This window comes from Siphateles boraxobius, unplaced genomic scaffold (genome assembly GCF_051911475.1).
Source record: "Siphateles boraxobius isolate OS27281-9 unplaced genomic scaffold, OSU_SipBor_1 54, whole genome shotgun sequence".
Classification (NCBI taxonomy): Eukaryota; Metazoa; Chordata; class Actinopteri; order Cypriniformes; family Leuciscidae; genus Siphateles; species Siphateles boraxobius.
Window position 1 is genome coordinate 1,432,498 of NW_027509180.1, and position 15,574 is coordinate 1,448,071.

The following is a 15,574-nucleotide window of genomic DNA, read 5'->3' on the forward strand; positions in this document are numbered from 1 at the left end:
TACGTTTTATCGCCCAGCCCTACGCTAACCTGATGTCACGCAACACTCATTGCCATATTGTTTATGACCGCAGGTATGTTTTTTTTGTGTTTGTGCATATTTGTTTGAGATGACTCAATTAATATATGTGTAGTTTATATAATGTAATTAATGTATGACTAATGTATGACTAAGGGGAATTTACAATGTGTTTTTCTATTTGGAATATCTCGGATATTTTCTTTGTATTTGTTTTGATTACAAATGTATGTAGTTTTTATGAATGAAAAGAGGTTAAATGTGATTAATGTGAATAGAGTCAGAGCAATGCGGGATTTGACTGAGATGCTAACCTGATGTCACGCAACACTCATTGCCATATTGTTTATGACCGCAGATAATAAACTGCATTGTGACTGCCCGTGCCTCCATGTCTACTTGAGAACAACCCAGAACACAACGCAGAAAGACAAGACGGGTTACACATACAACAAAATAATGAAAGCAATACAGCACATATACATAGCCTGTATGTATACTCATGTAAAAAATAAAAAATAAATAAAATAAAAACAGAACAGAATGCTTTAATAAAATAAATTAAAAAGTTGAAACAAGTTTATGGTCTTAAGAGTTTTAAGATTCTTAGATGATGAAATGCTTTGGATGTATTGTTGGACCTCTCTTCTAAAAACAATGAATAAGGGATTCTGCAGAGTGAATTTACTACGGTGAATGTGAAATTTTGCAAGGAACAATAATAGATTAATAATAAAATACTCATTAAATTTAGCTTTTTGTATATTAAAGAAGCCAAACAGTACGGCGCTAACCGAAGATGTGGAGCTCATTCTGGCGTTGGCCTGGTGGCGTGAAGAGCTCCGGATTCCTCCTCCTGTCGGCAGATCCCAAAACCTTCAGTTGATTATGTTTGTGATGATTTAGTTTTTTTCAATTGTTAAGAAGCGTTTGCCAATTCTTAAAAAACTTTTTCTAAGCTCTTAACACAGCAACACACCTAAATCACACAATTAGCCAAATAGTAAATTTTCTGCCCAAAACCACATTCTCTTAAATTAATACAAACTCTCTATTTCAAAATACAAAAAAAAGTGTTTTCAATATACACTAACTCTATCAAAACACTGCAAACCCGTTTCAAAATCGAATCATTCGGTCAAAACTTTAGCACCCGTTTTCTATCCAACATGAACACATAGTCAACCATAGCGACTGTCAAAATACTAATAGTTGGTGGCATTACAAAAACTGCATTACTTGTCATGTTTCAGTTTTATCTGTATAGAACATACAGTATGAAATACATTTTGTGTGAGTGTGTGAATTCATGGTGCACAGCAAAATCCCCAGTGTTAAATTAACACTGCTCAGTGTTTATATGAGTCCACAATCTACAGAGTGTTAAAGTAACACTGAAGCAGTGTTAAAGTTAATGAGATAATTAAGTGAATAATTGAGTAATGATTGAGCATTATTGAAGACACCTGATGTTAACAAGCAGAATCACTGAAGGAGAAAACCATAATTTTTAAGTCACCGTTATGGAGATCAGTGTGTGCTTTAGTTGGGCTCTTGACCCTTAAATCATTAACTTTAGATTTAGTTTGGCTGCTGTATGTGAGTTATAACAGCCAGATGAACAAATAGAAAAGGTGATCTGATGGTGTTGGTTGTGTTTTAACATAATCATTATTTCACAATAATTTTACCTGAATCACTAATCTCATATAGAGCTCAATTCAGATTTACTTTATTAATTATAGCAGCACTGTCATTGTACAGCGTAATATTTTCACCTTTTACAGTGCTATCCAAATGAATTTTTTTCATCTCATATACAAAAAAAACTATAATTTTGATTTCATCTAGTTTTTAGACACATAGACATCAAGAATCAGCCTATGAATCTCAACAATGGTGACAATAATAAAGCATGTTGCAGTGCATTCTGGGTGCCACCAATCAATTAATATAACCAACACCATCAGATCTGGCAGTTATAACTCAAATACAACAGCCAAACAAAATTAGTTTGGTTTAACTTATTGGCAACAACTTTGTGATTTTAGAGCATATATGATTATCAGTATTTTTCTTATAATCCAAAATATTTAATAAACATTGTTCTGATCAAAACACTTCCAAATGAATTTATTTAGAAACACAGATATCAATAATCAGTCTGTGAATCTCAACAATGGTGACAATAATAATGCATGTTGCAGTGGCTGCCACCAATCACAACTCATTAATGGCTCCCATCATGCATTGCGATATGAATAAATTATGATCTGAATTTTCTATGTAATTTACTTTTCCTAATTGAATATTCTGCTCGTCACCATTGTTGAGATGCATATACTGAATCTTGACGTCTGCGTGTGCCTAAAAGAAAGGTTTTTTTTTTTTTTAGAAAACATCTTTTAATAAATCCTTTATATTATAGCTAAAATTCTGGATATTTATGCAGAATCACAGTTATGCTGTAACCAAAAACATAAATCAAAAACATAAAGTTAAAATGATGATTGTCATAATATAACCAACACCATCAGATCACTTTTTTGCTTTGTTCATCTGGCAGTTATAACTCAGATACATCAGCCAAACAAAATCTCCAGTTAATAATATAAGGATCAAGAGCCCAACTAAAGCAAACACTGATCGCCATAACGGTGGCTTACAATTTGAGATTTTCTCCTTCAGTGATTCTGCTTGTTAACATTATTGTCTTCAATAATGCTCAAACATCACTAAATTAATCACTTAATTATCTCATTAACTTTAACACTCTTGAGTGTTAATTTAACACTAGAGTTTGTGCTGTGTAGTAAATGCCGCTCCATCTGAAAGCAGGTGAAGGTGATTTACTACTAATCAAGGAACCGGCTTTACTGACGAGATGCGCATAACAATGTGATGCGATATATCGCCCAGCCCTAACAAATACCCCCATTACATAATTTTTATGATCTATAGCATTTGTGATTTCCTCAATTGATTCTATTATTGCCATTGATGTAGATCTGTTTGATCTGAATCCATATTGACTGTCAGTGAGTAATTGATGTTTATGATGAATGTTTCTAATCTGTTGTTAAAGACTTTTTCAAGAATTTTGGAGAATTGTGGAAGTAAGGAGACAGGTCTATAGTTTGTGATGTGGTGTTTGCTCCCATTTTTATACAGGTATGAATTTGGCTATTTTCATTTTGTTTGGAAATGAGCCTGTTTGAAATGATAAATTACATATGTAGGCTATGTTAATGGTTTTGAGATCTCCTCAATGATTTTTCTCACTATAGTCATGTCAATGTCATTGTAATCGGTAGACAGTTTGTTCTTACATTTGCTCACAATTTCCAATATTTCATTCTCATCCACTGGCCTAAGAAACATTGAACTCTGATTTCTCTCTATAAATGTATTACCTTGATCTTTCGATGGCCCAGGATCAGGGATTTTTCCAGCTAGGTCAGGTCCCACATTTACAAAGAACTGGTTGAAACTGTTAGCCACATCCTCCATATGGTAATTATGCTTATCCTTAACAATAAAATACTTAGGAAAACCTATCTTTTTAGGACTATTTCTAATAATACTATTCATTGTATCCTATATTCCTTTAATATTATTTGGAGTATTATTTATTTTGTTCTTATAATACTCCTTGTTGCAGGCCCTTATAATTTGAGTTAACTTATTTATTTTCTGTCTCTATAGTTCTCCATCTTATGAATTCCCTATACAGTGTGTTTTTCTTTTTACATGCATTCTGTATTCCCTTTGTGATCCATGGGCAATTTGTATATCTTAATTTTCTACTATATTCTTTTATTGGACAATTTTTGTTATATAGATAGATAAAAAGTTCTAAGAATATCTCATATGCATTGTTAATGTCTTTTTTCTGATATATTATATCCCAGTTCTGTGTCAGAAGATATTTTTTCAGTTTGTTAATAGATTCCTCTGACCTCACTCTTCTAAATTCGGTTTGCTTGTCAGGCTTATTAATCCTATATTTACAATCATAAACTGTAAAAACTGGCAGGTGGTCACTGATATCATGAATTAATAAACCATTCACTGTGTTGTTCTCGATATTATTAGTAAAAATATTGTCAATTAGGGTGGCACAATAAGATGTAATTCTACTGGGTTTGGTTATTATCGGAAATAGACTCATACTATGCATTAATAAATTCATCAGTAATTTTATGTTTATTAGGATTCAACAGGTCAATATTGAAATCCCCACATATAAAGATGTTTTTATAGCTTTTTTTGTAAACATACACTCCATCCAGTCATTGAATTGTTCTATTCGATCCTGGTGCTCTATATATACAACTTAAGATGACATTTTTAGATTTTTCCACATATATTTCAATTGTTATACATTATAATAGGTTATCAACCACAGCTGTCATATTTTCCAGCACCTTAAAGTTCAGAGTTTTATCCACATATATTGCTACATTCAGTAACATCATCCAAGTCCAAATTCTTTGATTACCGTTAGCACTTGCTAAAGTTTAATAAATCACAAGAAATCTAATGTTTTTTACAGACTGTTTATTTGTAATTTTACATGATACAGCTCTGTGGTATTGTATATGCTTACCTGTTGATCTCTGCTCTGCTCGTTCCGGTAGTGCGCGTAACCCAGAACGCGCTTATCATAGCATTGGTCATACCATTTTTCACAACTGGGGGGAGGCAGTATAGGTGTGGAGGGAAATGTTAGTTCTGTTTAAGGTATGTTTATTATGGTAACATTACTTTGTTTAAGCTACACTAATGATATTTATTCGTCTTTGTAAAAGATGAGTTTGTTTTAATGTCATTGTTATAATGAACATTATTAAGACAAAGGTTTCCCTGTATAAAAGGTACTTCCTATTCGTTTGGCGGGAAGTTTGTGTATTTAAAGGGGCATTCTAGTTATTTCTTCGCTGATTTTCACTTTTGTTGTCGCATGTTTTCTCAGTGAGCGCCCCCTACAGCTGTGAGGCGTATATTTCACAACAATGTCGTGAAAAAAACTCACTTGCGGCCCCTCCTCCGCCTTTCTACCGCTGCTCATGTGCATTTGTTATTGTCGGAGCCGGCCAACTTTATCGTGTGGAGCTATGACTACCGAGGTGAGTAATACATCATACACACTGAGGGCGGCGTGTGTGTTTATGTTGAATTGCCATAAAGCAGTTTGTGTTTCTCGCTCGTTCTCACTTCTCACGAGACTTCCTATTTCTAATATACAGGGACGTTAATCCTCATGTTGCAAGGTTGGTTTTCCACCTGGGAACGTTGGGGGGAGCGGGGAAAGTCACCATTCTCACCAGAACAGGTTATTAAACCATCTAAATGATTTCTAAACCGTTTTATTAAGCTGAAATAGTTGCCGAATGCCCCTTTAACCAGAGTGTTCCGGCTATTAGGGAGGGTTCGTGGTAGAGGTTACAGTGCTGCTTCATTAGCATTCATCCTGTATTCTTTTTTCTTTTTTTATTATTAATTTGTACTTTGCACGGATTGTTTTGGGATTATTAATAAATGATCTATTTTTGCACCGGCAATCATCTTGTCATACCATACCTTCCTAACTCCTCTCTAACCCTCGGACTACAGCACCTGCCTTAAGACAGTCCCAAGGGCAGCCCTTTGTGACACACCACCTGAAAAAAAAAGATAAAGGTTATTTGTAGTTCTTTTATAAATTTATTTACAGAGTCAAAAGGAAGCCCACACATACATGAGGCACGTTTACAATCAAATATGACACATACACAAGCTAATCGAAGCATATATAATTAAAAGACAAAACAATACAGTTAATTACTGTCCATCACTTCCTGGAATATTCCCAATATAAAACTCATGCAAACATAAGTTTAATTATCAATTCGGTTTACCAAATCAGTCAACATATATTAGATTAAAATGCCAGCATTACTGTATAGCAACACAACTAACACACCGAGAGCACCATTAATTGCATAGATCTCTACTCTAATTAAACGTGGAAAATATACTAATAACTACCTCTAATAAATTGAATTTGATCTAAACCGTTTTATTATTTTTTATTATTCATAAATATTTAGTCATAACTACTTTTCTTCCTGGGGGGGTCTGGCAAGATGGCGGACTGAGTAGTCAAGCTGTTTCGTGCTCTCACATAATTTCTCAAGTTTGTTTAGTTTGACAAGTTTTATTCCACCTCCACGTGCTAATATAAATATCCAAGCTGTGGTGTAGATATGATCGATATGGAAGACCACTGTTACGAAATGGAAATAGCTGTAGGTTTGAGCAAAAGAGTCGAGGAGCTGATTCTGATCCACACACACAGAGTAAACCACAAAAGGAGGAAAAGTCTAAAAAAACGACCGAGAGTGAGGAAAATGAAGTGCCCAATTCTGCTATACTGGAAGCAATTAAAGCCCTTGGAACTAAGTTAGATGTGCAGCACGAAGAAGTAAGCATGCAAATGAAGCAACACAGTGCGATGATTGCAAGCATTGCCAAGTCCGTCCAAATAAATGTGCAGAGTTACGAGAATGCAAAGACAAAATTAAATTGAAAATCTGACTGAGGTCAACAATGATCTGAAAGTTGATGTGTTGGAAGAGGACAGGTACAAAAGAAGATGGTGTCTTCGCATAAAAGGTCTCAAGGAGAACTCAACTGAGCGCTTAAGAGAGGATGTGATTCAACTTCTGGGCAAGATAACTCCTGAATCTGCTTCTACCATGGGGGAGCTGTAGATGTGGAGCATCGAGAGGGAAGAAGGAGACCAGCCGTCCGAGAGAGCTGATCATTCACTTCACCCGTAGACTGGTACGTGATCAAGTATGGAGAGAACCACAGACTGGTGCGTGATCAAGTATGGAGAGAACTGCAGACTGGTGCGTGATCAAGTATGGAGAGATCCGCAGACTGGTGCGTGATTAAGTATGGAGGGAACTGCAGACTGGTGCGTGATGAAGTATGGAGAGAACCGCAGACTGGTGCGTGATCAAGTATGGAGAGAACCACAGACTGGTGCGTGATGAAGTATGGAGAGTACCGCAGACTGGTGCGTGATCAAGTATGGAGAGAACCGCAGACTGGAACGTGATTAAGTATGGAGAGAACTGCAGACTGGTGCGTGATGAAGTATGGAGAGAACCGCAGACTGGTGCGTGATCAAGTATGGAGAGAACCACAGACTGGTGCGTGATGAAGTATGGAGAGTACCGCAGACTGGTGCGTGATCAAGTATGGAGAGAACCGCAGACTGGTGCCTGATCAAGTATGGAGAGAACCGCAGACTGGTGCGTGATGAAGTATGGAGAGAACCGCAGACTGGTGCGTGATCAAGTATGGAGAGAACCACAGACTGGTGCGTGATGAAGTATGGAGAGAACCGCAGACTGGTGCGTGTTCAAGTATGGAGAGTACCGCAGACTGGTGCGTGATCAAGTATGGAGAGAACCGCAGACTGGTGCATGATGAAGTATGGAGAGAACCGCAGACTGGTGCGTGATGAAGTATGGAGAGAACCGCAGACTGGTGCATGTTCAAGTATGGAGAGTACCGCAGACTGGTGCGTGATCAAGTATGGAGAGAACCGCAGACTGGTGCGTGATCAAGTATGGAGAGAACCGCTTACTGGTGCGTGATCAAGTATGGAGAGAACCGCAGACTGGTGCGTGATGAAGTATGGAGAGAACCGCAGACTGGTGCGTGATCAAGTATGGAGAGAACCGCAGACTGGTGCGTGATGAAGTATGGAGAGAACCACAGACTGGTGCGTGATCATTATGGAGAAAACCGCAGACTGGTGCGTGATCAAGTAATGAGAGAACCGCAGACTGGTGCGTGATCAAGTATGGAGAGAACCGCAGACTGGTGCGTGATGAAGTATGGAGAGAACCGCAGACTGGTGCGTGATCAAGTATGGAGAGTACCGCAGACTGGTGCGTGATCAAGTATGGAGAGATCCGCAGACTGGTGCGTGATTAAGTATGGAGAGAACTGCAGACTGGTGCGTGATGAAGTATGGAGAGAACCGCAGACTGGTGCGTGATCAAGTATGGAGAGAACCACAGACTGGTGCGTGATGAAGTATGGAGAGTACCGCAGACTGGTGCGTGATGAAGTATGGAGAGAACCGCATACTGGTGCGTGATCAAGTATGGAGAGAACCACAGACTGGTGCGTGATGAAGTATGGAGAGTACCGCAGACTGGTGCGTGATCAAGTATGGAGAGTACCGCAGACTGGTGCGTGATCAAGTATGGAGAGAACCACAGACTGGTGCGTGATCAAGTATGGAGAGAACCACAGACTGGTGCGTGATGAAGTATGGAGAGAACCGCAGACTGGTGCGTGATCAAGTATGGAGAGTACCGCAGACTGGTGCGTGATCAAGTATGGAGAGAACCGCAGACTGGTGCGTGATCAAGTATGGAGAGAACCGCAGACTGGTGCGTGATCAAGTATGGAGAGAACCGCAGACTGGTGCGTGATCAAGTATGGAGAGAACCGCAGACTGGTGCGTGATCAAGTATGGAGAGAACCGCAGACTGGTGCGTGATCAAGTATGGAGAGAACCACAGACTGGTGCGTGATGAAGTATGGAGAGTACCGCAGACTGGTGCGTGATCAAGTATGGAGAGTACCGCAGACTGGTGCGTGATCAAGTATGGAGAGAACCACAGACTGGTGCGTGATCAAGTATGGAGAGAACCACAGACTGGTGCGTTATGAAGTATGGAGAGAACCGCAGACTGGTGCGTGATCAAGTATGGAGAGTACCGCAGACTGGTGCGTGATCAAGTATGGAGAGAACCGCAGACTGGTGCGTGATCAAGTATGGAGAGAACCGCAGACTGGTGCGTGATCAAGTATGGAGAGAACCACAGACTGGTGCGTGATCAAGTATGGAGAGAACCGCAGACTGGTGCGTGATCAAGTATGGAGAGAACCGCAGACTGGTGCGTGATCAAGTATGGAGAGAACCGCAGACTGGTGCGTGATCAAGTATGGAGAGAACCTCAGACTGGTGCCTGATCAAGTATGGAGAGAACCGCAGACTGGTGCGTGATGAAGTATGGAGAGAACCGCAGACTGGTGCGTGATCAAGTATGGAGAGAACCACAGACTGGTGCGTGATGAAGTATGGAGAGAACCGCAGACTGGTGCGTGTTCAAGTATGGAGAGTACCGCAGACTGGTGCGTGATCAAGTATGGAGAGAACCGCAGACTGGTGCGTGATGAAGTATGGAGAGAACCGCAGACTGGTGCGTGATCAAGTATGGAGAGAACCGCAGACTGGTGCGTGTTCAAGTATGGAGAGTACCGCAGACTGGTGCGTGATCAAGTATGGAGAGAACCGCAGACTGGTGCGTGATCAAGTATGGAGAGAACCGCTTACTGGTGCGTGATCAAGTATGGAGAGAACCGCAGACTGGTGCGTGATGAAGTATGGAGAGAACCGCAGACTGGTGCGTGATCAAGTATGGAGAGAACCGCAGACTGGTGCGTGATGAAGTATGGAGAGAACCGCAGACTGGTGAGTGATCAAGTATGGAGAGAACCGCAGACTGGTGCGTGTTCAAGTATGGAGAGTACCGCAGACTGGTGCGTGATCAAGTATGGAGAGAACCGCAGACTGGTGCGTGATCAAGTATGGAGAGAACCGCAGACTGGTGCGTGATGAAGTATGGAGAGAACCGCAGACTGGTGCGTGATGAAGTATGGAGAGAACCGCAGACTGGTGCGTGATGAAGTATGGAGAGAACCGCAGACTGTTGCGTGATCAAGTATGGTGAGAACCGCAGACTGGTGCGTGATCAAGTATGGAGATAACCGCAGACTGGTGCGTGATCAAGTATGGAGAGAACCGCAGACTGGTGCGTGATCAAGTATGGAGAGAACCGCAGACTGGTGCGTGATCAAGTATGGAGAGAACCGCAGACTGGTGCGTGATCAAGTATGGAGAGAACCACAGACTGGTGCGTGATCAAGTATGGAGAGAACCGCAGACTGGTGCGTGATCAAGTATGGAGAGAACCGCAGACTGGTGCGTGATCAAGTATGGAGAGAACCACAGACTGGTGCGTGATCAAGTATGGAGAGAACCGCAGACTGGTGCGTGATTAAGTATGGAGAGAACCACAGACTGGTGCGTGATCAAGTATGGAGAGAACCGCAGACTGGTGCGTGATCAAGTATGGAGAGAACCGCAGACTGGTGCGTGATCAAGTATGGAGAGAACCGCAGACTGGTGCGTGATGAAGTATGGAGAGAACCACAGACTGGTGCGTGATCAAGTATGGAGAGAACCACAGACTGGTGCGTGATCAAGTATGGAGAGAACCGCATACTGGTGCGTGATCAAGTATGGAGAGAACCGCAGACTGGTGCGTGATCAAGTATGGAGAGAATTCTATAAGAAATGGTGGATCATTCTTTTATTTCTCAAACTCTTAAACACTTGGTTTTGGCTCTAAATGTATTAGTATTGTTGGGATGCTTTATAAAGACATAAACAGCTCTGTAGCTCTTACTCAAGATTCATGTCCAAGATTCGAGATTAGAAGAGACATCAGGCAAGGATGTGGATGTTCACCTTCATTATTTATTATGGTAGCAGAAATGATGTCTATTTTACTCAAAATGGGAACCATATCTGGCATTGATCAAGAAGGGAATCATTTAATTGTCAATCAATTTGCTGACGACACTACTCATTTTTTTAAAGAAATGAACGGCAAATATCCCTAGCACTTCAGTTAATCAAGTTTTTTATCAGAAGCTTCAGGTTTAATGCTAAATATGTCAAAATGTGAGCTATTGGCCATTATGTTCCACGAATCTATGAATAAAAATAAAAAATAAACTTTTCTTCCTGGAACTACAGTATGTAGGGTTTGTTTCTGGTGACACTTATTAGTGGCGCACTATGGGTGCTCTCGTGTGTTTGTTGTGTTGCTACGGTAATGCTGGCATTTTAATGTAATATATGTTGACTGCTGAGTCTATGTTTAATGATTTCAAAAAATAATAAAATAACCTTTATCTTTTGTGTGTTTGTTTTGTTGTGCTGGTGGTGTAAAGGAATACAAATATTCTGCATGTTTAATCATATTTTATTAAATGATTTGTCAATGCATTATTTTGTCATGACTTAACTTGAGAGGGCCCTAATCATAATACAATTCCCTGATAACTACTTACCAAACTCAGCTCATGATTGATCATAAACTTCCTATCAAACACACAGTGAGTATTGAGCTCAGTTCAGTGCTGTTGTGTGGTGAGAGAACAGAAGTACCAGTTACTTTGCCAAAGATTTTCTATGTATTATTTGTATACATGTATCGTGTGTCAGACAGAGAGAAACAGGCATATTAGAATAAGGCTACAGGATACAAGTTTCTCTGGGCTTCTCCTTCCTCTCACTCCATCATGCCTTTATGTTTCTCTGAGTCAGTAACAGTAAGGATTGAGCTTATATACACCACTGAGTGACTTTCAGCTGCCTTGTAAGGTAGAAAAACATGTTGCTTATGTTTAAAATGAAATGTATACCTCATGCTTACACATGGTATAATCCACTTTCCCTCTGTGTATGCATTAGTGGTACATTTACATCAGTTGAAACATTCCTTTTCTTGTAAAGAACATTTAATGCATCATCATCATCAGTGGAACATCTCTCTCAGTGAACGTGGCATTGCAAACATACGTCTAAGCAAAATATAACTCTACCAGCTCTCTGATCATCACACATGTACAACATACTCTGACTTCACAAAATACATTAGGAAATTATTATGAAAATGAATAAAGAAAAATCATTAAAAAAAACATTAAACAGTAAATTTTTACTGTATTTTAGCCTTCAATTTAAAACTTCTGCTTTTTATGCTGGTATGTTTTATGTTTTTTTTTAAATTAATATATATCATAATGATCACTGAGATATACTGTGTTTCAGGCACCAGTGGAGTGAATAATTTCATCAGTTCTGGTGTAAATGTCTCTCTGTCCTGTAATAAAACTCTTTCTGACTGAAAATCAACTACATGGATCTACTATAACAGCTTCAGTGATTCATGGAGAGTTGAACTGATTACTGGAGGGATAAAGAATAAAGACACAGAGAGACATGAGAGACTGAGTCTGGAGTCTGACTGCTCTCTGAACATCAAGAACGTCACAGAAGAAGATTATGGATCTTACACCTGCAGACAATATGTGAATTACAGACGACAAGGAACTGATTATTATGTTTATCTGCATGTTCTTCATGGTAAGTTTATGATTATGTGGTCAATTTAAAAAGGGCAGATTCTCCCTTTAAACTCAGATGATGATTGAAGAGTCTGTGATTTGTGTCTTGTGTTCAGTTTCAGTGTCTACATCATCATCATCTTCATCTTCATCATCATCATCATCTTCTTCATCATCATCATCATCATCATCATCTTCATCCTCACAGACTGAGATCAGTCCAGGCCGCTCTGTGACTCTCTCCTGTCAGTTGTATTCATATACTGGATTCTTCTGTGATGATTGGGTCAGTTATTGGGGAGTTGAGCTGTTGTGGGTGAATCAGGCTGGTGTTGATCTGAAGACAGACTCCAGATATCAGATATTATCATCATCATCAGATCATCATCACTGTATCATCACTCTGACTACAACACTCCTGAATGAAGATAACAACAGAGAGTGGAGATGTCAGCTTACTCACAGAAATCAACTCCAGACCTCAGTCACATACACTGTCAAGTATTCAGGTGAGAAACAGTGTTAGAAGAGCCTCATAATGTCAGTAACACTGAGGTCTATCAGTATCACTGAACCAGAACAAACTGAGGAACAAAAGCTTCTTTGACTCTCACAGAAGAGAAACTCAAAGCTTTGCTTCAAACTAATGAACTGCAGTGAAGTTACAGTCCAAAAAGTGATGCTGGAAATAATACAGGAATTGAAACTTGACAGCAAAAATATGAACTTTTTATGTAGTTTGATTATCAAAGTTAAACTATGATGGTCATATTATACAATATTAATCATCTGAAGTAACATTTATCTTCACAGCTCAAGCTGATCCAGCAACAGCAGCGAGTCCTTCTACAACAGGTACATGATGATGATGATGCTTTAAAGGCACACTATGCAAGAATTTTACCTTAATATAACGGCTTCAAAGTCATTTCGGTGGTAAACAAACTCATATTAGGGCGAATCATGCTGGTAGTAAAGCTTGGGGGGGGGGGGGACGGCGCTGGAAAAACCAGCAATGCAAGTTTGAGAGGAGCACCCCCCACAAATCTCGCGAGAATCACGAAATGCTTTACGGCAACGACGTCACACACATCAACAACAACATGAAGCATGAAGACACTTGCGCACATTTCAGACGTGATACTCGAGTCGAAAGATGGAAAAAGTAAAGAAAATGCGGTCGGAAGAGACTAGGAAAAGGAAAAGAGAATCTGACCACGTGAGGAAGAGTCCCACTCGCTCAGGCATTTACTCGTTAGCGCGAGCTAAAAAGCAGCACTGGATGCAACAGCATCTTGTTGATGGACTAAGTTAGTAAGTAAATATCTTATTTGTAAACTTGTTTGCGTTCTATATTGTTGCGCGTGCTTGTAGTACGTCATTTTTTACGATGCCGTTCATTCATCGATTGTTGATTATCATGAGAACAGTTGTCAATATCTCACATAATTATCAGGACACAAATGATCCTAGAGGTTGTAAATAGTGTAAACGAGCACAATTTGCAAACTATTATGATAAATTAAAATAATCATGTCTAATAATGACATCATAACGGCGAATGTTATGAAATAATGTGACGTACATTTAACTTTATTGATGTCACCTGGCATTTTGTAATGTTTACATTACAATCAAAAAACACAAATGAAATTATACATTATACATTACCTGGTCAATATCTTCGGAGTCTATCTGTACCTGTTGCGACAGTGCAAGTATTCCACAGCGACTCTAGGGGTCGCTGTTTGACAAAAACAGAATTCCTGCATGGTGTCCCTTTAAGACATTGATGATGTTATTCACAGAACAGCTTTGTCTAACATAATTCTATAGAAAATATGATTTAATTACCATAGAAGCAATAACCAATAAATAAATGACAGGGCATTAATCTACAGTCAGAGGAAGATCAGAATGGTTTGAAATCTCATTCGGTGTCGATGGCTTTTGTCTTTGTCTATAACTATCCTCAATCATCCTTTCAGCTCAAGCTGATACAACAACACCAGACACAAACTCTCATCATTCAGTTACAAACACACAATATTCATAATCACAGTGTTTTGTCTTTGTCTATAATTGTCCCCGATCTGTCCTGTCCGTCTCTGACTCTGTGCTCGATCTCTTCTTCAGTCATAGTGATTTCTATCGCTGCAGTCGCTGTTCTCCTTCTTGCTCTTCTCTGGCGGATCTGCAGAAAAACAGCTGGTGAGTTTTCACATTTACTCCTTTATAACACTTAAAAACTGTTCAGATGAGCAAACACACACATCATGTTCAGACTGTAAGTATCACAGAAACATGTGGATTATATGAAATCCTCAAACAGAAGTTTATTCCTGCTGAGAAATCCTGTAATGTCAATCTCAACGACTTATCAAGTCAACAATCATTTTTATTATTAATTTTATGCTTCAACAAAGTCTGATTGTTGAAAAAATATTAATACTTAACATTATGTTTTTCCATAAAAACTCATATTTCACGAGGCACTGGTTTTCAGATAATAAAAGAGGGACTGGTGACTCTGCGGTGAGTTCAGTAATGCAGTGATTTAGATTTGATTAATGTCTTTAAAGCTCAATAAAGTGTGATTCGTGCAGTTTAACTGTTTGTTGTCTGAAGGTCAAAGATGAGAATGAACATGAAGGGACGTATGAGACGATCAACATGTCCATTCATCCTGATCCAAGAGCCGATGTGAGTCACTAAATCATCAAACATTACAGTCACTGTCTGTTCAATCATGTGATTTAAAAGCTTTTGTGTTATTCTACATATTATAGTGAGAGATATGTGTGTTCTGTGTGTTAAACTTGACTCTCTGCATGTTTGCATTGATGTTTAGGAGCAGACAGATGATCATGTGACTTATTCTGAGGTCACTTCTTCCAGTACAAAAACAGTAAAATCACTCAATGTGAGTCGATACCAGCGCATTCCCTTATTCTTCATCACTGTCCATCATCACTGACGCTCAGATAAATGAAGCTCATGCTCTAATAATAATAATAATAATAATAATAATCGCTGTGGTTCAAACATTGATGGACAGAATCTGTGCTGTTCTTTCAGGATCATAATGATACAGTGACTTACGCTGCCGTCAGAGGAAGAGAAGAATCGCAGGATGAACTTTACGCCTCTGTGAACAAGAACAAGACCTTCACAAATAAACATTAATGATACAGATCATGAGCTCATCATATCAGGATATCTGGTGTTTGGGGGAAATGTATATTTGTGTGTGAACGAGCAGATATTTGTTGGATGTTCTGTG

At 39.2% G+C, this 15,574-nt stretch overlaps 1 protein-coding gene across 1 annotated transcript in view; it reads left to right on the forward strand.

The window, feature by feature from the left end:
• LOC143714503 (uncharacterized) overlaps positions 1 to 15,006 on the forward strand; it is a gene marked incomplete at its 5' end in the record, with an annotated part of 55,437 nt that extends 40,431 nt beyond the window's left edge. Inside the window, 3 exons of the mRNA XM_077205720.1 lie at positions 14,280 to 14,323; positions 14,452 to 14,502; positions 14,920 to 15,006. Coding sequence (XP_077061835.1) covers positions 14,280 to 14,323; positions 14,452 to 14,502; positions 14,920 to 15,006 — 182 coding nt within the window. The remainder of the gene's footprint in view (positions 1 to 14,279; positions 14,324 to 14,451; positions 14,503 to 14,919) is intronic.
• Positions 15,007 to 15,574: the final 568 nt, after the last annotated feature.